Source organism: Myotis daubentonii, chromosome 5 (assembly GCF_963259705.1).
Source record: "Myotis daubentonii chromosome 5, mMyoDau2.1, whole genome shotgun sequence".
Classification (NCBI taxonomy): domain Eukaryota; kingdom Metazoa; phylum Chordata; class Mammalia; order Chiroptera; family Vespertilionidae; genus Myotis; species Myotis daubentonii.
The window spans coordinates 27,596,570-27,620,486 of record NC_081844.1 but is presented as its reverse complement, the minus strand read 5'-3'; the positions used below and the strand labels follow the sequence as shown (position 1 = coordinate 27,620,486).

General features: G+C 57.9%; 3 protein-coding genes across 4 annotated transcripts; all 3 read left to right on the top strand.

The window, feature by feature from the left end:
* Positions 1–1,323: 1,323 nt before the first annotated feature.
* ICAM1 (intercellular adhesion molecule 1) lies at positions 1,324–12,767 on the top strand. 2 transcript variants are annotated; one of them, XM_059696855.1, is made up of 7 exons: positions 1,324–1,481; positions 3,584–3,844; positions 9,559–9,867; positions 10,229–10,516; positions 10,594–10,848; positions 11,027–11,275; positions 11,364–12,767. In XM_059696855.1, exons 1-7 carry the CDS (start codon positions 1,415–1,417, stop codon positions 11,531–11,533), a joined length of 1,599 nt encoding a protein of 532 aa, XP_059552838.1. In that variant the 5' UTR covers positions 1,324–1,414; the 3' UTR covers positions 11,534–12,767. The 2 variants fall into 2 exon arrangements, with proteins under 2 accessions (XP_059552838.1, XP_059552839.1); XM_059696856.1 differs by lacking the exon at positions 10,594–10,848.
* Positions 12,768–12,929: 162 nt separating this feature from the next.
* Positions 12,930–14,887, top strand: ICAM4 (intercellular adhesion molecule 4 (Landsteiner-Wiener blood group)). The gene is made up of 3 exons (XM_059696857.1): positions 12,930–13,561; positions 13,682–13,987; positions 14,128–14,887. The coding sequence occupies exons 1-3, from the start codon at positions 13,033–13,035 to the stop codon at positions 14,244–14,246; spliced, it is 954 nt and encodes a 317-aa protein (XP_059552840.1). The 5' UTR covers positions 12,930–13,032; the 3' UTR covers positions 14,247–14,887.
* An 810-nt stretch (positions 14,888–15,697) lies between these two features.
* On the top strand, positions 15,698–22,322 carry ICAM5 (intercellular adhesion molecule 5). Its single transcript, XM_059696858.1, has 11 exons — positions 15,698–16,451; positions 16,811–17,080; positions 17,259–17,579; positions 17,807–18,094; positions 18,385–18,639; positions 18,767–19,015; positions 19,498–19,740; positions 19,829–20,107; positions 20,187–20,426; positions 21,014–21,280; positions 21,906–22,322. The coding sequence occupies exons 1-11, from the start codon at positions 16,193–16,195 to the stop codon at positions 22,178–22,180; spliced, it is 2,946 nt and encodes a 981-aa protein (XP_059552841.1). The 5' UTR covers positions 15,698–16,192; the 3' UTR covers positions 22,181–22,322.
* Positions 22,323–23,917: the final 1,595 nt, after the last annotated feature.

Genomic DNA, 23,917 nt, shown 5'->3' with positions numbered 1-23,917 from the left:
AAAATAACACGCCGCGCAGGATTTTCCCAGGCTCTCTCGAGGGACTCGGACCCCAGGCCATTCTGGGGGTGGACTTTTGCATCCGCCATCCAACCCCAGTAAGAAAGATCCCCGTGGAAATTCCTTAGGAACCATCAGGGTGGGGGGAGCGGGACGCATTTCTGGATGGCGGGTGACTCGAAGCACCCTCTCTCCGAGGAAGGGCGGAGGTATCCCCCGGGCCCCTTCCTTTCCCCTTCTGCTGGGCGAACCGGTGGCCCCTCGGAGGTCTCCATGGTGACAAGGCACGCGCCGCACAACAGGAAGCCTTGGGCGGCGCTCGTAGCGCTCGGGACCCTCCTAGCCTCCACGTGGTGAATGATGAGTCTTGAGGTCACACGCACGGCCTGTGCCCTCGGGATGAGGGACGTGGGGGCGGCCGGTGGACGCGGCGCGGGGCCTCACGGCGCCTCCATCGCCCTAACGGAACCAGCCCGGACACATTCCTGCCCATTTTTAGTGCTAGCGCCCCGGGTTCGAGTTTCAGGATGGGCAGGGGTTTGAGCGTCCCCTCTCCCCGCCCCACTTCAGAGCCTAGAAGCTGCCTCAATTTCCCCTGGAAAGGGAAGGGCTCGAGTGCCTCTCCTCCCCCGTCTGGGTCGGCTGCCTCAGTTTCCCCGCGGAGCCTGGGAACGGCAGCGGGGAGCGCGGCATGCTGGGGCCACCTGACTTCCTTCCCCTTTCTGGAAACTGTAAAGACGCCCCCACGGCCAAGGCAGAAAGGGGAAGCGAGACCTCGGGAGAGGGGGCGCCATCGGTGGGGGAAAGCGGATCCTGGGAAGTGACGCCGCCGGGTGTCCTCGCCCCCGTGGCGCACGGGATCCTGGAGGTGCCGCTCCGGCCGCTTCTCGGAAATCCCGGAGTCGTGCCCTTTCGGGGAGGGACACCCTTGATGGAGGGTCACGGGACCCGACCCAGCGAGGGATCGTCCACTCGGTTCAAGGGACCTGCAGGCGCTGGGGGTCAAATCCCCTCGCAGCTCGGAGCCCCAGTTTACCCCTCTGTGGAATGGGCACAGGAACAATTCCTAAGACGCAAGAACAGCTGTCAGCTCTCAGCGAGCGCAGCGTAAGCGCAGCGTCGAGATGAACCCGCCCCCAGGACCGGACCCCCGGCCCGGGGCCGCCCTGCGGTCGCTACCACCTCTGTGGTCCCTTTGCTTCATTTCGGAAATTCCGGCGCGGCAGCGGCCAGCGAGGGGGCACCGCCAATCCGGAAATGCCAGAACTCTCCTTCCAGGGTTTCCGGGAAGGCAGCACCGCCCCCACCCCACCCGCCCCCCCGGGGCCATGCTATAAAGGACGCGCGCGGCTGGCGCCCAGTCAGTGCAGCCGACCTCAACTCCAAGTTCACTGCTCTCCTCACTTCGGTCGCGATGCTTCCCGTCGCCGCCCGATCCCCGCGGACCGCGCTCCTGGCCCTGCTCTGGGCTCTGCTCCCAGGTGAGTGGAGGACAGGGGCTGCTCTGGCGAGCGCTCAAGCGGTGGGAGGACCGCCCCCCCCCCCCCCATCCTGGCTGAGGTCCAGGCCATTCGTATTTAGGTAGTTGTTTAGGGGAAAGTGGGGCTACCACCCACATATAATAATCAATCAGAGAATACATAGATAAGTGGGACAAAAAATATCTGTCTGTCTGTCTCTCCTTTCTTCTCTCTCTAAAAATCAGTAAGTCACCCTAACCGGTTTGGCTCAATAGATAGAGCGTCGGCCTGCGGACTGAAGGGTCCCAGGTTCGATTCCCATCAAGGGCATGTACCTTGGTTGCGGGGCACATCCCCGGTGGGGAGTGTGCAGGAGGCAGCTGATCAATGTTTCTCTCTCATCGATGTTTCTGGCTCTCTATCCCTCTCCCTTCCTCTCTGTAAAAAAATCAATAAAATATATTTTTAAAAATTTTTTTAAAAAATCAATAAGTCAAAATTTTAAAAACGAAAGTCAAGGCTAGCCTGTGTGGCTCCGTGGCTGAGCATCGACCTGTGAACCAGGTTCGATTTCATAGTCAGGGCACATGCCCAGGTTGCTGGCTCGATCCCTGGTGTGGGGCATGCCGGAGGCAGCCGGTCAGTGATTCTCTCTCATCATTGCTGTTTCTATCTCTCTCGCCCTCTGCCTTCTTCTCTGAAATCAATAAAAATATTTTTTTAAAAAAAGAAAACATCAACCGCCATGGGTTCAAATCCAGACCCTGCACCTCAATGTGTGGCCTGGGGCTATAGGCTGAGCCTCCCGGAGCCTCAGTTTTTCGCCTGTAAATGGAGAATGTAATGTCAGTGCCCACACTTTGCCTCGGTTGTTCCTGACCCAGCACAGCTGGCAGTCATGTGATATGGGACGCTTACCCTCTGAGCAGGCTGGGACCCCACGCAGCAAGCACAGTTTCTTCCTCCTTTCCAGCCCTTGGGGAAGTCCAGACCTGCTTCTGCTCAGGGGAATTCCAAGCCTGACTTGCCCAAGGAACACGGGCTGAGAAGTGAGATTCCGAGGCACCCCTCCACCAACTCCAGAGGGGGGCGAGAAGGGGAACAGAGAGTCTCAGAGGGTGATAGGGTTGGGGAGCAGGAGAGTGGAAGATGGACACCATGGTTACCAGCTTCATAAAACGTTCTAACACAGACTGCAGTCCAGATTCTGCCACTTTCTGGCTGAGGCCCACCCCCCCCCCACCCGGGCCTCACCATTTTCCTCTGTGAAGTGGGAATGAGCCGGGGATCATCCGCGGAGAGCTGTTTTCACATCTCTCCCACCCAAGACAGAGTGGGCCCAGAGCCGAGGGCAGGAATCTCTGGGGGTGGGGTAGGAGGGACGGGTTCAGACATTTTTTCAGCTTTGGAGGCACCAGGGTCTGAGGGAGCTCACACGATCCCTCTCCTTATCTGTGGCTTCTTGCTCCCTGCCCTGTCCTAGGAGTTACTTTCAGTAACAGGGTTCGGAGGACTGTACTTACAGATGGGGACACTGAGGCAGGAAAAGGGAGATCACTTGTCAAAGAGAGGGAGGAACCAACGTGATGAGAATGCGTCCATCCCCAAAGGGCTGCCCCCGCTACCTGACCTCTTGGGAGGGAGGACACTGATGCTATGTTCCTCCTCTGCTGAAATCCTCCAATGGCTCCCCATGGCCTTCAGAATGAAAAACACATCCTTGGCATGGCTTCCACTGCCTGCGTGATCTTCCTGAGCTCATTTCCCCTAACTCTTCCCCCTTGCTGACTTGGCTGCAGACACCCTGCCCCAGGACCTTTGCACTTGGGACTCATTTCCCTTTTCTCTGGATCGCCCTTCTCATCATCCATATCTGTGCTCATACATAACCCGGTCATCAAGTCACTGTCCTCTCACCCAGTGTTGTTGTTTGGTTTTTGTCAGAGTTCTTATTAACATCAGTTATTAATTATCTTGTTTGCTCGTGAATTTTTCTGTCTCCCACACTGATGGCAGAGAGTTCTGTCTTATTCAAGGTTGTTCCCCCAGCACAGGCTGGGGGCCCAGGAATATCGATGAACCCAAATTGCAATGCCTTTCTCCTCTTCACACTTTTGTTCCAGGGCCTGGAGGTGCCCAAACATCAGTGCACCCCAAAGAAGTCATCATACCCCGGGGAGGTTCCGTGTTGGTGAACTGCAGTACCTCCTGTGATCAATATACCCTCTTGGGCCTGGAGACTCATTTGGATAAGAAAGAAGTGGCCAATGGGTCCAACTGGAAGATGTATGAACTTAGTTCCGTGCAAGGAGACACCATCCCATACTGCTACTCAGTCTGCCACAACAACCAGTCGGAGGCTACAATGTCCCTCACTGTGTACTGTGAGTGGTTGGGCCCAGGGGCTGGGCTAGGCATGCTGGGTGGGGGAGGTGGGCAAGGGAGTCCATAGTGGGCTGGGACTGCCTTTGAAGTTTGGTGGTGGGGCCAGGGAGGGTCTCACTGAAGGGCAGGTGGTCACATCTTCGGAAAGCCTCCTTGTCATTTGAAACCTCTCCTTGAGCTTCCTTGGGTGCACTTAAGAGTATCTACAGGGATTCAGCACATTCAAGAACTGTCTCTCTAGACCCGCGGTCCTCAACCTGTGGGTCGCGACCCCTTTGGGGGTCGAACGACCTTTTCACAGGGGTCGCCTAAGGTCATCGGAAAACACATATATAATTACGTATTGTTTCTGTGATTAATCACTATGCTTTAATTATGTTCAAGTTGTAACGGTGAAATTGGGGGTCACCACAACATGAGGAACTGTATTAAAGGGTTGCGGCATTAGGAAGGTTGAGAATCACTGCTCTAGACCTCTGACAAGGCCCTAGATCTGACTCTTTTTTTTTTTCCAAACTTGGAAGGCCCTCTGATTTCTTTTTTTTTTTTTTAATATATTTTATTGATTTTTTACAGAGAGGAAGGGAGAGGGATAGAGAGTTAGAAACATCGATGAGAGAGAAACATTGATCAGCTGCCTCTTGCACACTCCCTACTGGGGGGGGATGTGCCCGCAACCAAGGTACATGCCCTTGACCGGAATTGAACCTGGGACCCTTGAGTCTGTAGGCCGATGCTCTAACCACTGAGCCAAACCGGCTAGGGCTAGATCTGACTCTTTTATATATATGTACTTGAGGCCTGGTGCACGAATTCGTGCATGGGTGGGGTCCCTCAGGGGTGGCCTGCGGGGATTGGGTCCCAGCTCATGCCCCCAGCCTTGAAGCCCCACAGCCCTGCCTGGCACCCTGCCATGGCCGGTGCCACCCCCTCACCTGCTCCACCATCTGTGGGGCGATCAGCAGGGCAGTCAGCCCCTGGCTCACACCTGCCTTGGCCTGGCACCGCCTGCTCACCTGCTCCACCATCCCACCGCTGTCCCGTGCTGCTGTCCCGCTCTCCACGGGGCCCATTGGGCTGGCAGTGCCTCCACTGCCAGTGCTGCGTCTCTGATGCCCGCCATGTTCTGCACCGCCCCCTGGTGGTCAGTGCACATCATAGCAAGCGGTGGAACTCCTGGTTGAACAATTTCTATATTAGGATTTTATTATATAGGATATATATAATTGATTTCGGAGAGAAGGGAGAGAGAGAAACATCAATGATGAGAATCATCGATCGGCTGTTTCCTGCACATCCCCTACTGTGGATGGAGCCTGCAACCCAGGCAGATGTCCTGATTGGGAATCAAACCATGACCTCCTTGTTCATAGATTGACATTCAATCACTGAGCCACACCAGCCAGGCAAGCTGACTCTTATGTATTTATTTTTATTGTGTTTTAAAATATATATTTTTATTGATTTCAGAGAGGAAGGGAGAGGGAGGAAGAGATAGAAACATCAATGATTAGAGAGAATTATTGATCAGCTGGCTCCTGCACATCCCACACTGGGGATTGAGCCTGCAACCCGGGCATGTGCCCTTGACTGGAATTGAACCCGGGACCCTTTAGTCCACAGGTGGATACTCTATCCACTGAGCCAAACCAGATAGAGCCAGCTGACTCTTTTTTAAAAGATGCAAATTAAAACTAGCCCTGAAGTGAAGTTTTCTTCACTTATTGGCAACAATGGAAAGAATTGATAACAGGTGCGCTGACAAGACTGCGATAGCAGGCCATCCTGGGACATTGCTGACGGGGTGGGAGCATGAGGAAGCACAGCCCCAGGCAGGGAAGGGGCCTCAGTTCTCCAAATGACACATGCATGTGCCCTCTGATACAGAAACCCTACTCCTGGGAACTGGGCTTGCATGTGTCCCTGCTCAGAGGGGACTGGGGGTGGGCGGGATTATTCTGCAGCTTTGTTTGTAAGGACAAAAGTTTACAAGCTGCTCAAATGTCGGGACTGGGAAATGACTGTGGTTTGGCTATACGATGGAATAGTATGCAGCTGTGTACATGAATGAGGAAGTTCCCTGTGTCCCCAAAAGAGAGGGTGCTAGTTGCTGCACACTCTGAGACGCTGCAGTCAAACTCAAAAGAAGGAAGGTATGCCCAGAATGAGTGGCATGCCATTCTGTGTGTTAGGGAGTGCTGGAGTGGGGTGAGGGAGGTTGTGTTTACTGAAAGAAATGACCATATTAACTGTGGGGGGGGGGGGGGCGCGCGTTCCAGGAGAGGGCAGGAATGAGTTTTTTCTCCTTGTGTCTTTTTTTTTTTTTTTTTTTTTTACCTTTGGGCATTTTGAATGGTGAGAATGAGTTACTATGACCATAGGCAATAAATAAAATTCAAATTAGAACAAAACAAACCAAAAAGGAAGGAAGGGAGGAAGGAAGGGAGGGAGGAAGGGAGGGAGGAAACTGGTCACCTGGCTTTGGGATTAGACAGCCTTGGGTTCCAGTCCCATCATGGCCCTTACTAACTGTGTGACTGTGGGGGACCTGGCTTCTGGGTTGCCTTTCACATGAGACCTCCTGGGATGGGTATGGGGATGCAGTAAGGCATGAAGGGCATTCCATCTTCATGGTGTCTGGGTGAGGAAGCCTTTGGGCGAATATCAGTTTTGCTTTTGATATGGAGGATGTTTGAGCAGATGCTGGCCAGATGAGGGAAGTCCCCAAACATTCCCAGGGGCCTCTGAAAACCCCAGGGAACTCCCTGGAAGGCCCTTCCACAGCTCAGCCTGGTCGTTGAAAGCCCAACACTTCAGGCGTGAGTTCCTGCCTCTGCCACTTACTCTCTCTGTGACTCTAGAGACCAGACTGTGCCTCAGTTTCCAGCTCTGTGAAATGGAGCAGGTAGCAGGCGCACAGCAGGGGTGTCCGCTGGGAGACACTCTGGCTTGGGCCTGCCCCGCCCTCAGCATAAAGACAAGGGGCTTCCCTGGGTGGCTAAGCTTTCTCGAGAAAGGTTAGAGTGGCAATTTATGCAGGAAGTGACCCCTAACCAGGCCTTGAAGGGTGCACAGGAGCTGGCAGACAGGCATTCTGGGCAAAGGGAACAGCCTGGGTAGAGGGAACAGCCTGGGCAGAGGTTCGGAGGGGCAAACATGCTGATCCGGGGTTGGGCGGGCCAGAGGGGCTGAACATCAACAGATGAGCGAGGCTGGAGCTAAGGCTGGCAGTTCCTCGAATGCCAGGCTGGGGAGTTGGGCCCTCTCCCCAGGGTGATAGGGAGCCACACTTCAAAAGTGTGTGAGCAGGCCAGGGATCTAGAGAGCAGAAGGCCCGACTGAGGGGAAGCCAGAGGACAGTTGGCTGCGGGCCTTGTCCAGGCCACACATTTTGTGGGCAGTGGCTGCTTACAGGAAAGGAAGGGCAGACAAATATTTGAAGAGCAGTGTGACCAGGACTTGGCGAGGGACTGAAGGTGGGGGGTTGGGGGTGTCAAGGAGAGGTACAGGCAAGACAGACCTCTTCCGGCAGCCTGGCTTACAGCGCAGAGCCGGGTTTGGAGACATGGGGGCCGAGGTTTAAGGAGGCCTCTCGCTCTGCAAATTGTGGTTTGCAGCAGATGATTAGATATCAGAGCTGGGTGCCTGAGAGTTTTCTGGGCCTTTAAAAACAATTTTTTTTTAATTTTAATGATTTCAGAGAGGAAGGGAGAGGGAGAGAGATAGAAACATCAATGATGAGAGAGAATCATTGTTTGCCTGCCTCCTGCATGCTCCCTACTGGGGATCAAGTCCGAAACCTGGGCATGTGTGCTCTTGACCAGAATCGAACCCGGGACCTTTCAGTCTATAGGCCAAAGCTCTATTCACTGAGCCAAATCGGCTACAGCTCTGGGCCTTTAAAAAAAAAAAAACAGATTTGAAGTGCGTAAGTCAATGAATTTTAGTGTTTATAGAGTTGTTCAACCATCACCACCATCTAATTTAAGAACATTTTCATTACCCTAAAAGGAAACCTTATGCCCATTGACACTCACTCTTTCAATTTCTTAAATGGATTAATAATAGTCCTACCTCCAGTAGCCCCACTTTATAGCTTAGGAAACTGCGTCTCCGTTTCTGAGCCCTGAGGGCTGGGACTGTTCCAGAGGCAAGTCACTCACCCACAGCCCATAGCAAAGAAGCCGAAAAGGAACCAAACCCAAGCCCCTGACCCTTTAACAGCATTGCCCAGTGATATTCCTGGGCCTCTTGAGAAGGGAACAGTGACCCGGAGCCCTCAGGACCCCTCCCTGGGGAGCTTGGCGGGTCTCAGTGCTAAGTCACAGCTCAGCAGGGCTCTGCTAGAAATGTTCACTGGCCATTCAGGCTCAGAATTCTGTTACCTGGTGCAAAACGGAAACCCTGGCCTGTGAAAACCGAGCCCACAACTTGTATCTTCAGGGCTATTCAGAGTTGCGTTTTGGGTGTCTGTGGGTTCTTACTTTTTTTTTGGTTCTTACATTTTTAACATTTCAGAGGGTCATACAGCACATCCAGGAACTTCTTTCTCGCTCTTTTTTTTTTTTTAAATATTTTTTTATTAACTTCAGAGAGGAAGGGAGAGGGAGAGAAAGAGAGAAACATCAGTGATCAGAGAGAATCATTGTTCGGCTGCCTCCTGCACACCCCACACTGAGCAACCCAGTCATGTGCCCTGACCCGGAATGTAACCGTGACCTCCTGGTTCGTAAATCGAGCTCAACCACGGAGCCACGCGGGCAGGACTGGAACTTCTTTCTCTTGAACGTGGGCTCCTGAAAGGCCTCCAATCAGTGTGTGTGGTTCAACCTTATTCCTTCTATAAATATAGAGCGCCTACTGTGTGCCAACAAACAACATGAGGGGGCAAAGACAAAGATCCTGCCTCCTGGGATCACATTTCATGGGAGGAAATCGAGGAGAAACAAGTTCACTGAGTAGATGATCTTGTGTGTCAGAGAGTGAACGGGTGCTACAGAGAAAAATAAAGCCAAGATAGGGGAAGGGGGAGCAGAGGTCTCTTTCTTTCTCTCATTTATTCTGTCTTTTTTGGTTTGGTTTTTTAGTTTTCTTTTTAAACAATTTTTATCGTTTTAAATTTATTTTTCTGTTCTTAATATTGTTTGTTTGAAGAGCAGAGGTCTTTTTAAAAACAATCTCTAGCCCTAACCGGTTTGGCTCAGTGGATGGAGCGTCAGCCTGTGGACTCAAGGGTCCCAGATTCGATTCCGGTCAAGGGCGTGTACTTGCTTGTGGACACATGCCCAGCAGGGAGTGTGCAGGAGGCAGCTGATCGATGTTTCTCTCTCATCGATGTTTCTAACTCTCTATCCCTCTCCCTTCCTCTCTGTAAAAACAAAAAACAAAACCAATCTCTACTGGGCAGCTGAAATCCTGTATTTCACTGGACACCTGGTGATACACTCCGAGGTTCTTTTCCACTTTTCACTCTTAGAAGCTGCAGTGAATAAAAAAATGGTTTGCCCTTTCACAACCACTTGGGGACTTCTCACTGGTTTCCCCGAAGTTCTTAACATTCCTGAATGACTTAGGTGGTTTGGGATTAGTCAGCCTTGGGGTGTGTTTGGGGCCGTGAGGCTCCCTGGCCCAGGTACGGTGTCCCTGTGCCCCCTGCTGGTGGGTGTCCTTTCTGTCCCGCTCACAGGACACTCCTTCCTCTCCTCTCCCCCAGGGTTCCCAGAGCGTGTGGAGCTGGAACCCCTGCCCCAGTGGCAGCCTGTGGGCGAAAACCTCACCCTACATTGCCAGGTGGAGGGAGGGGCGCCCCGGACAAACCTCTCCGTGATGCTGCTCCAAGGGGAGAAGTTGCTGAGCCGGCAGCCTGCGGAGGGGACGCCTGTGGCTGAGGTCACGGCCACAGTGTTGGCACGCAGAGGCGACCATGGCACCAACTTCTCTTGCCGCACAGAACTGGACCTTCGGCCCCAAGGGCTGGGACTGTTCCAGAACAGCTCAGTCCCCAGGCAGCTCCGAACCTTCGGTGAGGCATTGGGAAGTTTGCAGGAGGACAGGCTCAGGCAGTGCTCCTGCTTGGGGTGCAGGGTTCCTGGGAAGGAGGCGCCCCTGGCCTGGAGGGTACAGAGAAGATAGTGACCTAGATTGCAAAGGCTTCTGGGAAGAGCATGTTCTTGGCCACTGGGGTGGGGTGTTGGGGGTGGGCCGCCTGGGCCACACGATCTACTGAGAAGGCTGTGACCCAGGGTGAGGGGTACGAGTGTCCTGAGTCATAGATGGCCAAGTCGCAGAGTCTCCCGGGGAAGAGGCGTTCCAGGTGACAGAAGGAAAATGCCGCGGGAAAGGGCTTCCGTTCCCCTCTGTTCACACCCACCTTCTCTGGCCAGTCCTGCCAAAGGTCCGCCCACACCTTGTTACTCCCGGGATCATGGAAGTGGGCACACAGCGGTCCGTGACCTGCTCCCTGGATGGGCTGTTCCCGGCCTCAGAGGCCCAGGTTCACTTGGCACTGGAGGACCAGAGGCTGACACCCACAATCAAGTACAGCAAGGACTCCCTCTCGGCCACCGCCTTGGTGGAGGTGGCCCCGGGGGATGAAGGCGTCCAGCAGCTGACCTGTGCAGTGACCCTGGGAAACCAGAGCCAGAGGACGCGGGAGAGTGTGACCATCTACAGTAAGTAGGGACAGGCCAGAGCTCTGGACGCGGGGGCCAGACCCAGGGGCGGGGCTCACTGCGTGCTCCTCCCCCAGGTTTCCCAGCTCCCAACTTGACCCTGAGTGAGTCTGAAGCCCCCGAGGGGACTGTGGTGAGTGTGGAGTGCAAGGCCCATGCTGGAGCTGTGGTGACGCTGAGCGGGGACCCAGATGAGACTCCATTTCCGCGTGCCCAAATCATGCTGAATGCCACTGCTGAGGACAACGGGCGTGGCTTTGTGTGTTCTGCTGCCCTGGAGGTGGCCGGGCACGTGCTGCACAAAAACAAGACCCAGAAGCTCTTTGTCCTGTGTGAGTAGGGCTGCTGGACAATGACCCCAAACCTCCAAGGCCCTAGGACTCCATGAGCTCATGTCTCTGGAGTCTACCCCCGCCCCTGCCCTGGGTTGCCTACCTAACTCCTCCAGACCTGGGTGGTGAGAGGGGTTCTGGTCCCTGACCCGGCCCCCCACTTGCTGTGTTTCTCTAGATGGCCCCCGACTGGACAAGGAGAATTGCCCAGGAAACTGGACTTTGGAGGAAGGCATCTCGCAGACCCTGAGGTGCCAGGCCTCGGGGAACCCAATCCCCAAGTTGGACTGTCGCCGGAAAGGGGATGGGGCTTTGCTGCCCATCGGGGAGCCGAGGCCTGTCACGCGGGATATTTCGGGCACCTACGTGTGTCGGGCCACCAGCCGTCGGGGTGTGGCCACCCGTGAAGTGGTTGTGAACGTGATCTGTGAGTGCCGTGTTGGGGACGGGGCTGGGTTGGGCAGGGTCAGCGAGCTTGGCTCAGCCCCCAACTCCCCTTATTGTTCTCCCTACAGATCAGCAGAGTAACTTGGTCACCATCATTGCAGTGACAGCTCTCATCCTGGGCATTGCAGCCACAGGGGGCACAGCCGCTTACCTCTATAACCGCCAGCGGAAGATCCGGAAGTACAGGCTACAGAAGGCCCAGGAGGCGGCCGCCATGAAGCTGAACACACCACCCTGAGCCCGTCCCTGGACAGGGCCTCCACCGGTGGCAGACTTATGCCATTCAGCAGCACCCACCTTTCTAGAATGCCAGGAGAGAGGATAGAGGCCTCAGCCAGAACACAGGCAGTGTTTAGGGTCATGGCACCTGCAGACCATGGCACATTCACACCTGACCTGTAGCCACAGGACTGAGCCAAGACTCAGGGGCAAGACTATGGGCATGACTGTGAGGGATGGCAAAGGCTGGCCTGCCAGAGGGGTGTGACGGAGATATACCTCTGACATGGGGACACCCATCTGGAAAACATTGAAACTCACCCTCCTGCATGTGCCAAGGCTCTACAGTCCTGAGAGAGAAGTAGCCCTGCCCAGGCTCGGGCAGCATCGAAAAAAATTCCCACACTTCCTCTGACAGCTCTGACAGTGCTGTCTACTGACTGGTCCCAGCGCTGGATGATGACATATTTATTCATTTTTCTTTTACCAGATATATATTTGTAAATAGTAGTGGGGGGGTTAATTGATTTTTCATTGAGAGAGGAAGAGAGAGATAGGAGTTCTGCTGCCTCCTACAGGTCCCCACCCCCCACCCCCCACTAGGACCCAGCCGTAACCCTGAGGTGTGCCCTGACCTGAACAGAACCAGTAACCTCCTGGTGGATGGGACAATGCTCAATCCACTGAGCCACACCGGCCGGGCCAGTTACCAGATATTTATTAGTGCCTTCTGTGTGTGGTAGAATGGTAAACAAGAGGAACAGAAGTTCCTGCCCTCAGGCAGCTCAGTCTGATCTCATTCAGGGTCACCAGGTACCGATGTATTGACTGCACAAGAGTGCCTTACAAAAAGACCCGGTGGGGTGGAATTTCCCACTCCACTGGCCAAACTGCTCCCCCCTCCCCCCAGCAGGGAAACCAACATGGTTTAGCTGGTGACAGGACAACCCACTGGTGCTGACCTCTGTTAGCGGCCTCCACCCACATGCGCCTCTGCTAGTGCTCACAGTGACACCTGGTGACATGCTTAAACACGAGTGTCCACTCTGTGATAGCTAAACCATAGGACCCCATGGAACTATGCCCAACCCGTGTGTCCCTGCTTTGTCCTGTTTCCATCTCATTGGGACCGTGTTAAGAAGCGAACGCTGGCAGCTCCGAATTCCCGAGGGCCCTGCAGACAGCTGGGGTGGGGCTGATTTCCAGCTCTTCCTGAAGCCTCTCCCTTGTGTTAATAAAGCTTTTTTCACGGGCCCAGCCTCTTGTGAGTTGAGGGGAGGTGCTCCGTCCAGCTGGAGCTCTTCCTAGCTGTCCTACCACAGCCCTGTCCTACTTCCTCCCTCCAAGGAAAGGCTGCTGTTCAAGGCCCATTCCTGAGGCCCTAAACCAAATCAGGGCGTATTGGTAACTTTTGAGACTCTGGGGGAAATTAAAGACCTCTCTCTGGAAAAAAAAAACAGAACACGTTTGGTTTAAAATGGGGTCTGGAATCCCATTCTTGAGTGGAGGGAGGGGGGTATGTGTCGCAGGGCTCCTGGCCCTCTAAGAGCCTGTCTCTCCGGGTGGGGCTGGGAAGGCGGGGCTTTGGGCTTTCTTATCTACAGAGCCAGCCTGGCTTCCTGGCGCGGGGTCTCTCACTACGGGCTCTTTGCCATGGGGTTTCTGCTTCCCCTCTCACTTCTGGTTTTGCTGGCGGTAGCTTGCCCGGGAGGCAGGAGCGCGCGGAGGTGCTGGGCTGCGCGGGCGCAAAGCCCCGGAGGCAGCTCTCCCACGCTCTCCGCGACCACAGCGCCGTTCTGGATGCGCATAAGCCCCAATTTCATAGCCGTGCGGCCGGGGAGCTCGGTGTGGCTCAACTGCAGCAGCAGCTGCCCCCTCTTGGAGGGCTCCACCCTCCATACTGGGCTGCGGCGGGGCCAGAAGCTCAGCGGGCCCAGCTGGATCTCCTTCCAGCTGCTGGATGTAAGGGCCTGGAGCTCCGAAGTGCACTGCTTCCTCACCTGCGCAGGAGTAACGCGGGGGGCCACGGCCAGGATCCACGCCTACAGTGAGGGACGAGGGTTTTTAGGCCCTGCTGGGGAGACGGGAGGGGGACAGAGATGGGGCGGTTGACAGTCGCGCTAGGGGGCGCCCGCGGACCTTGCTCAGCGGCCCCCTCTTGCTTTAGAACCGCCTCACAGGGTGATCCTGGAGCCTCCGGTCTTGGAGGGCAGAGAGTACATTCTGCGCTGCCACGTGACGCACGTGTTCCCCGTGGGCTTCCTGGTGGTAACTCTGCAGCGTGGCGGCCGGGTCATCTACTCCGAGAGCCTGGAACGCTTCACGGGCCTGGATCTGGCCAACGTGACGCTGACTTACAAGTTCCAGGCTTGGCCCCACGATCTCTGGAAGCCCGTGACCTGCCACGCGCGCCTCAATCTCGACGGGCTGGTGGTCGGCAGCAGCTCAGCACCTGTGACGCTGACATCCATGGGTGAGGCATCCTTGCAATCCTGGGGACTTGAGGGTGGAGAAGGGTTATGGCCCCAGGAGGGGCACTGGCCCAGCTTGAGCTCCACGTGTGTCATCACGCCTCCGACTGCTCCATTCCTAATTCTCACCTCCTGCCCCCAGCTTGGAGCTCTGCGTCCAAAGCCTTGGCTTCCACTTCCATCGCAGCCTTTGTGGGGATTCTTCTCGTCCTGGGGGCCGTCTATCTGCGAAAGTACCTACTGATGCAGTCCGAGGTGTAGAAGGGGATGGCCATGCCGGCTGAGTCGGAGCAAAATCTGGGACAATTTGGAGACCCCTCCTAAGTCAATAAAGCCTTCCTCAGTTAGCCTGTCCCTCGGCATGAAGGTCCCCCATTAGGGCACCGCCTCGGAGAAGTGGTCTTTTTTGGCCTTGTCACAATCACTTTCTCCAAGTTCCTTGTCTCCCCGAAGGTACCCTGGGGTCCCCAATCCTTCTGCATTTCCAGCGGGTGTAGTAAGCACACCTCCCGCGGGCATTATCAGCGCGGTGCAGATGGGCAAAGCCTAGGCGCCGGAGGGCCTTGGGCTGTGGGCGGGCTTCTGCTGACTGGCTCCGCCACTACCGCGCAACAGCTCTGATTGGATGTTTTGTTTCCTCTCCGCCCTCCTCCCCGTTTTCACTTTGATCCCGTACTTTTCTGGAGGACAAGAGTGGGTCTACCACTGACTTCCATAGTTCACTTGTTAGCTCTGGGGACAAGAGCACAAACGGGCGGGCTCGAACGTACATATCGAGGGACGTGGATATGCAGACAGGGTACCCATGTGTTGACCGCTGGGAAGGAGCAATCAGATGGTCCACGTGGCGTGGCACAGACTCGCGTTCTGGCAACCTCCTGACAGTCTCAGGGCCCGGAGGCCCGGAGGCCCGGAGGCGGGATCAAAAGTATCAACAGGTGGTCTCTTGGGCTCGCGTGGACACAGTCCGAGTGTGCACCGGATGCGGGCACGGCCCTGCGGCCCAGGGCTCTGGCCGCCACGCGGAAAGGGAATTCAGGGGTGCTCTTCCGCAGCTCGTGCTCGCACACGCCGCCGAGTAGACACGTGCCCGCTGCACTCTGGGTAAATACAGACCCGGAGCCGAGCCAACCCTAATTTAGACGCCCGCGAACGCCGCTGCGCACGAACACGTGCTGCTGACTCGCTAGCACTTCGGTCTCCGCCCCCTCTGTCGCTTGAGGGGGCGCAGCCGGAGGGGTACTGGGGGCTTGGCTGTAATCCTCAGCTCCCCGGGGTCAAAAGAAGAAGGAAGGCATTCCACACCCGCCTCTAGAACTGTGCCCACCTTGTCCTGCGCTTCCCAAATCTCTCCTAGCCCATAAATCAATTCCGGCACCAAGGGGCGTTGGTGGGAAGGGCAAAATATGGGGGCGGGGTCCAGCTCATTTTCACAGCATCTAAACTAGGGGTGGAAGGAGGGTTTGAGATGGTCAATCCAGCATTTCCCCCCCCCCCCGACCTCCGCGTCGCCTCCGGGGATGACGCGAGAGCTCGAGGCCGCCCCAGAAGGCTCCGGGCGATGGGGCCGGCTTCCACGTAGACCCCCGGGGGTCGCTAGCTCCTGCCCGCACGCCTTCACCGAGGCCGGGAGCCTGGCGCACGCTCGCCCTCCCGCCTCCCCGTCGCCTCTGCCGCCTCCCCCTCCTTGGAAACCAAGTTACCAACGTTAAACCAATCCCTGAGCGCAACTCTGCCTCCTCCACACCCCACCCGCCGCGCCGCGCTGTCCTCGAGCTCAGCTCAGCGCTCGCGCTCCCCTCTCCTCCGGTACTTTCCCCGCGGCGGCGATGCCAGGGCCCTTGCCAGGGCTGCTCCGGGCGCTGCTCGGTCTCTGGGTTGCCCTGGGCCTGGGGCTCATCGGCCTCTCAGGTAAGAGCCCGTCCCGGCTCCGGGTGGACAGGGCGGGGGCGGAGTTCCCGACCGGAGAAGAGGCCACATGCCCCTCCCGGCTCCGCCCTCGCCTCGCTCCCACGCTTCTGCCCCCACCTTGAGCCGTGGGCTTTCTTTATATCTCTCTCCTTCCAACACACACTGGAGACACAGCTTCTCGACTCCTCGCTCGCCCAGATCTCTACCATACCCCCTTCGAGATCCTGGGTTCTCTTCTGCACCCAACCTTGCACCTCGGAGACCCGGTGTCGCCGGGGACCTCCGCACGCTCTGCTATGCACCATGGTCCACGGATTGGCATCTTACCCACTTGCGGCCCGCGAAGACCCGCTCTCTCCATCACTCAGAGGCTCTGTTCCCTCCACGCCCTAGGCCTGGCAACCGAGTTCCTCGATGTTTCCGCGGTTCCTTTCTTGAGCCTAGACCCGCGACCTCCTTTCGTGTTTTTCACCCGGGTTTACAGTCCTCCCTCATCCTTGATTCAGCTTCATTTCTCCTTTGCCCTCCCCTCAACCTCAGTCTCCCCTTCTCTCCGTGATAACCCTGAAAACCAGTGGTTCCCCTTCCCCCACCTGGGGTCCCCTCCTCCCAGGGGTGCTTGGGTATGGCGAAGATCCCATCCTCCCTCTCACCTTCCCCCATCCCTCCTCCCATGCGTTCCCACCACCCAGCTGGCACCTTGCAGACCAGGGCCCTCCGCTGCCATGTCCCAGAGGCTCCCTATAGGTTGTGCCCTGGGAGCACGCCTTCAAACCTGAGGCCGGAGCAAGACGCTGGACTGGAGTTCTCTGTCTCCGGCCTCTGCTCCTTCCCCGGGAATGCCTGACTCAGCACAGGGGCGCTAAGATGCCAAAGAGTGGGTTCCCAGGCTGAGCCCGCATTTCTCCGGGCAGCGGTCGCGCAGGAGCCTCTCTGGGCGGACCTGCAGCCCCGCGTGGCGCTCGTGGAGCGCGGGGGATCGCTGTGGCTGAATTGCAGCACCAACTGCCCGCGGCCCGAGCGCGGAGGCCTGGAGACCTCGCTGCGCCGGAATGGGACCCAGAGGGGTTTGCGCTGGCTGGCGCGTCAACTGGTGGACATCCGAGAGCCAGAGACCCAGCCGGTCTGCTTCTTCCGCTGCGCGCGGCGCACACTGCAGGCTCGTGGGCTCATTCGTACTTTTCGTGAGTTCTCAGCGGCCAAGCTCTAACCCCACTACTCTCCCTCCCTCCCTCCCAGGCCCCGCCCCCTGGGTCATGAGGTCCTCCCCTTCAGGCCCCTTCTTCTGGATCCCCAAACCCACACCTCTCGGCCCTTGGGTACCACCACACGTTTCCAAGAACCTGGGTGCCTCCCTTGCAGAGCGGCCTGATCGTGTAGAGCTGATGCCCCTGCCTGCCTGGCAGCCTGTCGGCGAGAACTTCACCCTGAGCTGCAGGGTCCCTGGCGCTGGGCCCCGTGGGAGCCTCACAGTGACCCTGCTGCGGGGCGCCCGGGAGCTGGTCCGCCGTAGCTTCTCCGGAGAGTCGCCCCGAGCGCGGGGCGCGGTGCTCACGGCCGCAGTGCTGGCGAGGAGGGAGGACCATGGGGCCAATTTCTCGTGCCGCGCGGAGCTGGACCTGCGGCCCCACGGCCTGGGGTTGTTTGAAAACCGTTCGGCCCCCAGAATGCTCCGAACCTTCGGTGAGTGGGTGTGGGGAGGTGAAGGGGACGCAGAGGGGCTGGCCCGGTGCTTGAGAAGTTCGGAGGCAGAGAGGTCCGAATTCTAATCCTCGCGCCAACGCTCACCAGCTGAAAGCCCCGTTCCTCTCCGGCCCCAGGATAGCGGGATAAGATCGTGCTCGTAAAGCGCTTAGTACACACGGTGGGTGTTCAGCACGTAAGTTCAAGCTCTCTTCTTGGACTCCCAGCACTGTCTCCGGAGCCCCCGCGCCTCGCTGCCCCCCGGCTCTTGGAAGTGGGCTCGGAAAGCCCCGTGAGCTGCTCCCTGGACAGGCTGTTTCCAGCCTCGGAAGCCCGGGTCTACCTGGCGCTGGGGGCCCAGAGGCTGCATCCGGACATCATCCTCGAGGGGGACGCGCTCAGGGCCGCTGCCACAGCCACGGCGAGCGCAGAGCAGGAGGGCGCCACGCAGCTGGCCTGCAGCGTGACCCTGGGGCGCGAGAGCCGCGAGACCTGGGAGAACGTGACGGTCTACAGTAAGAGGGAGCGGGGCCGGGCCTCTCGGGCTTGGGGGTGGCGCCGGAGGAACGCGAAGGCGGGACAGAGAGTGCGTGGGGTCTTCATATCCGAATGGGCGGGGCAAACTGAGTGACGAGAGAGGCGGGGTCTGAGCGGCTGGGCGGGGCTGTGGCTTGACCACCGCCAAGTGGCGGGACGAGGAGGGGCGGGGCCTTAGCAGTTCGAGGGGCGGGGCGCCGTATCCACCGAGAGTTCCCGCCGATCAGGGGTGTAGTCAGTTGACTCCGAGCGAATGTTCCACCCCTAGGCTTCCCCGCGCCCCTCCTGACCCTGAGCGCGCCCAGCGTCCCCGAGGGGGAGACGGTGACAGTGACCTGCGCTGCTGGGGCCCGAGCTCTGGTCACTCTGGACGGAGTTCCGGCCGCAGCCCCGGGACAGCCCGTCCAGCTCCAGCTAAACGCCACTGCGAACGATGACAGACGCAGCTTCTTCTGCGACGCCACCCTCGAGGTGGACGGGGAGGTCCTGAGCAAGAAAGAGAGCACCGAACTGCGAGTCCTATGTGAGTTGAGCTCTCGCCTCCCCCCTGGTGTTCTCCAGGGGCCTGCCCAGTCCCCGGCCGTTTGTGGAAGTGGAGCCTTTCCCACGGTCCACGTGGAGCCTTCTCTACCCCACATCCCTGCCCGCAGACGCCCCCCGGCTGGACGATTCGGACTGTCCCAGGAGCTGGACGTGGCCCGAGGGCCCAGAGCAGACTCTGCGCTGTGAGGCCCGCGGAAACCCAGCGCCCTCGGTGCACTGCGCCCGGCCCGACGGCGGGGCGGTGCTGGCGCTGGGCCTGCTGGGTCCCATCACTCGCGCACTGGCCGGCACTTACCGGTGCACCGCGGCCAATGTCCAGGGCGAGGCGGTCAAGGACGTGACGCTGACAGTGGAGTGTGAGTGGGGGCGCCCAGGGTGCATCTCTCTGATGCTCAGGGTCTAGGGGTGGCCAGCTTGCAGGGACGAGCAGGAGCAAGGTCTCAGGGGTGCCTTTGGGTCGGATCCTGGCTAGGCTGGTGTTTGGGATTAGGGGAAGACCTTGCATGAGAAAGGGTTGGCGTGTCCATAGGAGTGTGTGGGCGTGGCATTTGGGCGGAGTCTCGGAAAAGTGTGTGCTTCAAGCCATCTAACAATTTTTAGGCTGAAGGTTGGAGCAGGGTCCTGTGAGCGCTTTGCAGGAATCAGTAAAAGGTGCCCCTTCATAGCTCATGCAGCCCCAAAACAATGCATGGCTTGACTGGCGTGAAACCCCTTTGGTTCAGCGTCCCTGTGCAGGGAGGACATAGCCTGCCCACCCCTACGTGGTGGCCGTGGAACAGAAAAGAGGGTCTAGGGACGTTCGGACGATGCTCAAACCCAGCAACACTCCCCCCTCCAGACGCGCCAGCGCTGGACAGTGTGAGCTGCCCAGAGCGTATTACGTGGCTGGAAGGAACAGAGGCCTCGCTGCGCTGTGTGGCACATGGGGTGCCGCCACCCACCGTGAGCTGTGTGCGCTCTGGGGCAGCGGAGGTCATCGAGGGCTTGCTGCACGTGGCCCGGGAGCACGCAGGCACCTACCGGTGCGAAGCCACCAATTCTCGAGGCTCTGCGGCCAAAACTGTGGCCGTCACGGTGGAATGTGAGCGGGGGCAGCAAGGGGCAAGGGAGGGTATGTTTGGGCAACTCGGGTCTGACTTTCAGTCCTTGTGTGACTCTCTGCTCCCCAGATGGCCCCAGTTTTGAGGAGCTGAGCTGCCCCAGCAATTGGACGTGGGTGGAAGGGTCTGGACGGCTGTTTTCTTGTGAGGTTGATGGGAAGCCGCAGCCACGGGTGGAGTGTGTTGGCTCCAGGGGCACCACTGAGAGGGTGCTGTTGCCGCTGGCACCTCCAGACCCGAGTCCCAGAGCTCCCAGCATCCCTAGTGAACCTGCCTCTGGTATCTACACCTGCAATGCCACCAACCAGCACGGCTCCATGGTCAAGATGGTGGCCGTGAGCGTGGAGTGTGAGCGGGGCCCAGGCGGGTGGGAGGAGGGTGTGCCCCGACGTGGTCCCTCCCTGACGCCCCTGTGGCTGCTTTGCAGCGCCTCCGAAAATGGATGAGTCCACCTGCCCGAGCCACCAGACGTGGCTGGAAGGGGCCGAGGCTGTCGGGCCGGCCTGCGCTGCCCTGGGCCGCCCCTCCCCACAAGTGAGCTGCTCCCGGGAGGGTGGCCCCTGGCCTCAGCGGATACACGTGTCCCGACAGGATGCGGGCACCTACCTCTGCTTAGCCACCAATGCGCATGGCACTGACACCCGGACCATCACCGTGGGCGTGGAATGTGAGTGGGGGCAGCACAGAGAGAGGGCCCTCAGTTCCCAGACAGGGACTTGCGCAGGGAGTTGAAGGGCACCTCCTCCCAGTCCCACTCTCGGGGACAAGGGAAGAGACGAAGAGCTGAGAGCAATGAAAACTCTAGGGAACAGGAGCCTGACCCCCCTCAAGTCCTGGGTCCCTTACCTCCTTCCATTCAATGAAGCAGTACCGACTACAGCCAGACTGTAGGGCAGTGGTTCTCAACCTTCTGGCCCTTTAAATACAGTTCCTCATGTTGTGACCCAACCATAAAATTATTTTTGTTGCTACTGCATAATTGTAATGTTGCTACTGTTATGAATCGCAATGTAAGTGTCTGATATGCAGGATGGTCTTAGGCGACCCCTGTGAAAGGGTCGTTCGACCGCCAAGGGGGTCGCGACCCACAGGTTGAGAACCGCTGCTGTAGGGGGCAGGGGCTCTGATAGGAGGCAGGATCCTCACCTGTGCATCGGGGCAGGGGTGGTGTCAGACTGTGGTGGGTTGAAGCAGGGAACTTGGTCATCCTCAGGGCTGGCGCTGAGCCCCAGTCCAACCTCCTGTCCCCTGCAGACCGACCAGTGGTGGCCGAGCTGGCCGCCTCGCCTCCAGGAGGCGTGCGGCCAGGTGGGAACTTCACGTTGACCTGCCGCGCGGAGGCCTGGCCCCCCGCCCAGATCAGCTGGCGCGCCCCCCCAGGGGCGCTCAACATCGGCCTGTCCAGCAACAACAGCACACTGAGCGTGGCCGGCGCCCTGGGTAGCCACGGAGGAGAGTACGAGTGCGCGGCCACCAATGCGCATGGGCGCCACGCGCGGCGCATCACCGTGCGTGTAACTGGTAAGTGGTACCTGCGGGGGCGTGGCCTGGGCCTTGGGACACCTGACCTCCCTCTCAATCCCCACGGATGAGATTGAAGGAGGCCAGGGTAGAAGTCAAGGGCAACCTTTCGTGTGAGGCTCTAATGGCTGGTTGGGGGTGTGAGGTGGAGGGAGAGGGAGCTGAATGAACTTCACGGGGAGGAGCCCTCCAGGGCTGTGACTGCTGGGGGGAGGGGCTTAGTAACTTGGGGGGAGGTTTTCTGCCTGGTGGAGACTTGGTCCAATGCACCCTCCACTGTGTGGCTGTACAGAAGAGGATCTGGAGAGGGGCCAAGGGCAGAGGATGGGAGTGGGCGCCATAACCAGATCCCTTCCCCCACTGCGTGTCACTCTGAGACTTGGTTCTTTCTGAGACAGAGGAATGACACGGTTCCCCCCCACCCCACCCTCATCGTTTCGGGGGTGAGGGGAGTTGATTTCTGGGGATCTCTGCTCAGCCAGAGGCTTATAACCCCATGTGCTGGGTGGCATGTGACATGGATCATGGGTCGCACCAGCACTGGGGATGGCTCAGGCTTGGCATCCCCTCAGGGTGGGGGGAATCCCAAGCTCGTCCACCCTCTTTGAGGGGCTCCACCCCGCAGGTCCGTGGCTGTGGGTCGCCGTGGGCGGTGCGGTGGGGGGCGCAGCGCTGCTGGCCGCAGGGGCTGGCCTGGCCTTCTACGTGCAGTCCACCGCCTGCAAGAAGGGCGAGTATAACGTGCAGGAGGCCGAGAGCTCGGGCGAGGCTGTCTGTCTCAACGGTGCGGGTGGTGGCACAGGTGGAAATGACAGCGCCCAAGGTGGAACAGAACCTGATGGTACCGCAGAGACGCCTGCGGGGGGCGAGGTCTTCTCCATCCAGCTGACATCAGCGTGAGCCCACTACCCTCTCCCCGCAGGCCGGGGGATGCCCCCCAGACACATACGGGGGCTTATTTATTGTTCTATTTATTCATTTATTTATGTATTCAACTCCAGGATGTCACCCCCATTTTCTAACCCTCCCAATAAAGTTTTTATAAAGGACTCTGGGTCTGTGTGGGTGGTCTCCATGATGTGGAAGCAGCCCATAGGTTATTCATTCATAAAACTGTTTTGATTTTGAGGGCCTACTATGTATTGGGTGCAGTTCAAGACATCTTTGCATGGTGTGACCTGGAACTTCTCTCCATTGCCCATTTCCTGTTCTCACTGGACCCCTGAGCCAGGCTGGGGACCACACTCCTTCCCTCTCCCTGCTGCTTATTCCTTGGCCTAGAACTGCCCTCCAATTGAGCTAACTCTTGGGGGAGGGAGCTAGGGGCTTCCCAGGCCTGGTTCTGGACGGAGCTGAGGCTGCCTTCCCACGACGGATGGAGCTGCCCTCTCAGAGGTCTGGGTGTGGGGACCCTGCCCTGAGGCAAAGGAAGGCAGTGGCTGCAGCTATGGTGTCAGCCCCCAGGATGTCCCTGCCCCACTCTCAATGCTGCCTTCATTCAGTGCCTCAGTTTACCCCCAACCTGCCTTTGGATCTGGCCCATCATGGTTCAGTATAGACACACAGGGTATCAGCCACAACCCCACAGCACACCACTGTGCCCCTCACTCCCCACAGAATAAGGAGAGAACAGCTGGTTCCCCGCGCCCCCCCCCCCCCCCCCCACCTCAGTCTTCTCCTGTCTCAAAAGCAGGAACACAGATGCAGAGAAGGAAGCAGGTCTGGACAGCTCCAGCTTCATCAGCTGCCCATGCAAACATCTCATGCACAAAGGTGAGAGCAGGAAACGGGGGCGCTAGAGGCCAAGCCAGTGCAGGGTGCCCAGTACAGAAGGCAACAAGCACAAGGTGGTGCAGCTCCTGCTGTCTGACCTCCCTCCCTCCGTCACTTCTCTTCACTCCACCCACCTTTCTTGAACCCCACAAAGTTCTGCCTGCCACAGGGCCTTTGCTCTTGCCATTCTATTTTCTGGGAGAGTCCGCACCCCAAATAATCCCATAGCTAGTTCCTGATTCCAAGGTCTCTATGCAAATGTCACCTCCCCAGAGAGGCCTTCCAGAGAACCAGGGCTAAGATTCCCGCCCCCCCCCCCCAACTCCTTATCTCCTTCTATACTTTTATTTCTCTGTAGCACTTGACATTCTATTAGTCATGTAATTAAGTATTTACTGACACTCTAGAATATTGGCCGCACTAGAGCAGGGATCTTTGTTCTATTCAGTGTCTCCATTGGGGACTAGCATACAGTAGTTGCTCAAAAAATGTTGACTAAATGGCTCAAAGCAGCCTGGAGTTTGTACATACACAGTCTGAGACCTTCATGTATTCATGAAGAGGTTCTCCGTGCTGGACACTGGGGTGGGAACCCTGGACCTTCAAAGCCAGTGTCCAATGGGGGAGAGGAATGTAAAGAAATGACCCTGGAGAAGTAGAGCACTGAAAATTCTGGTAAGTTCTCAGCAGGAGACCATCCAGGAGCTGAGGTTGAGCCTGACACGGGTGGGAGGGAGGGGTCCGTTTTAGGCAGGGCTGTCAAGGGGGCTTCTTTGAAGGCTGAGCCTCTCCTCCCCAAGTAGAGGGAAGGTGGCAGCTATGGGAGTCACGGGGGGAGGGTGTTCTGCACCGTGGAAGGGTGAG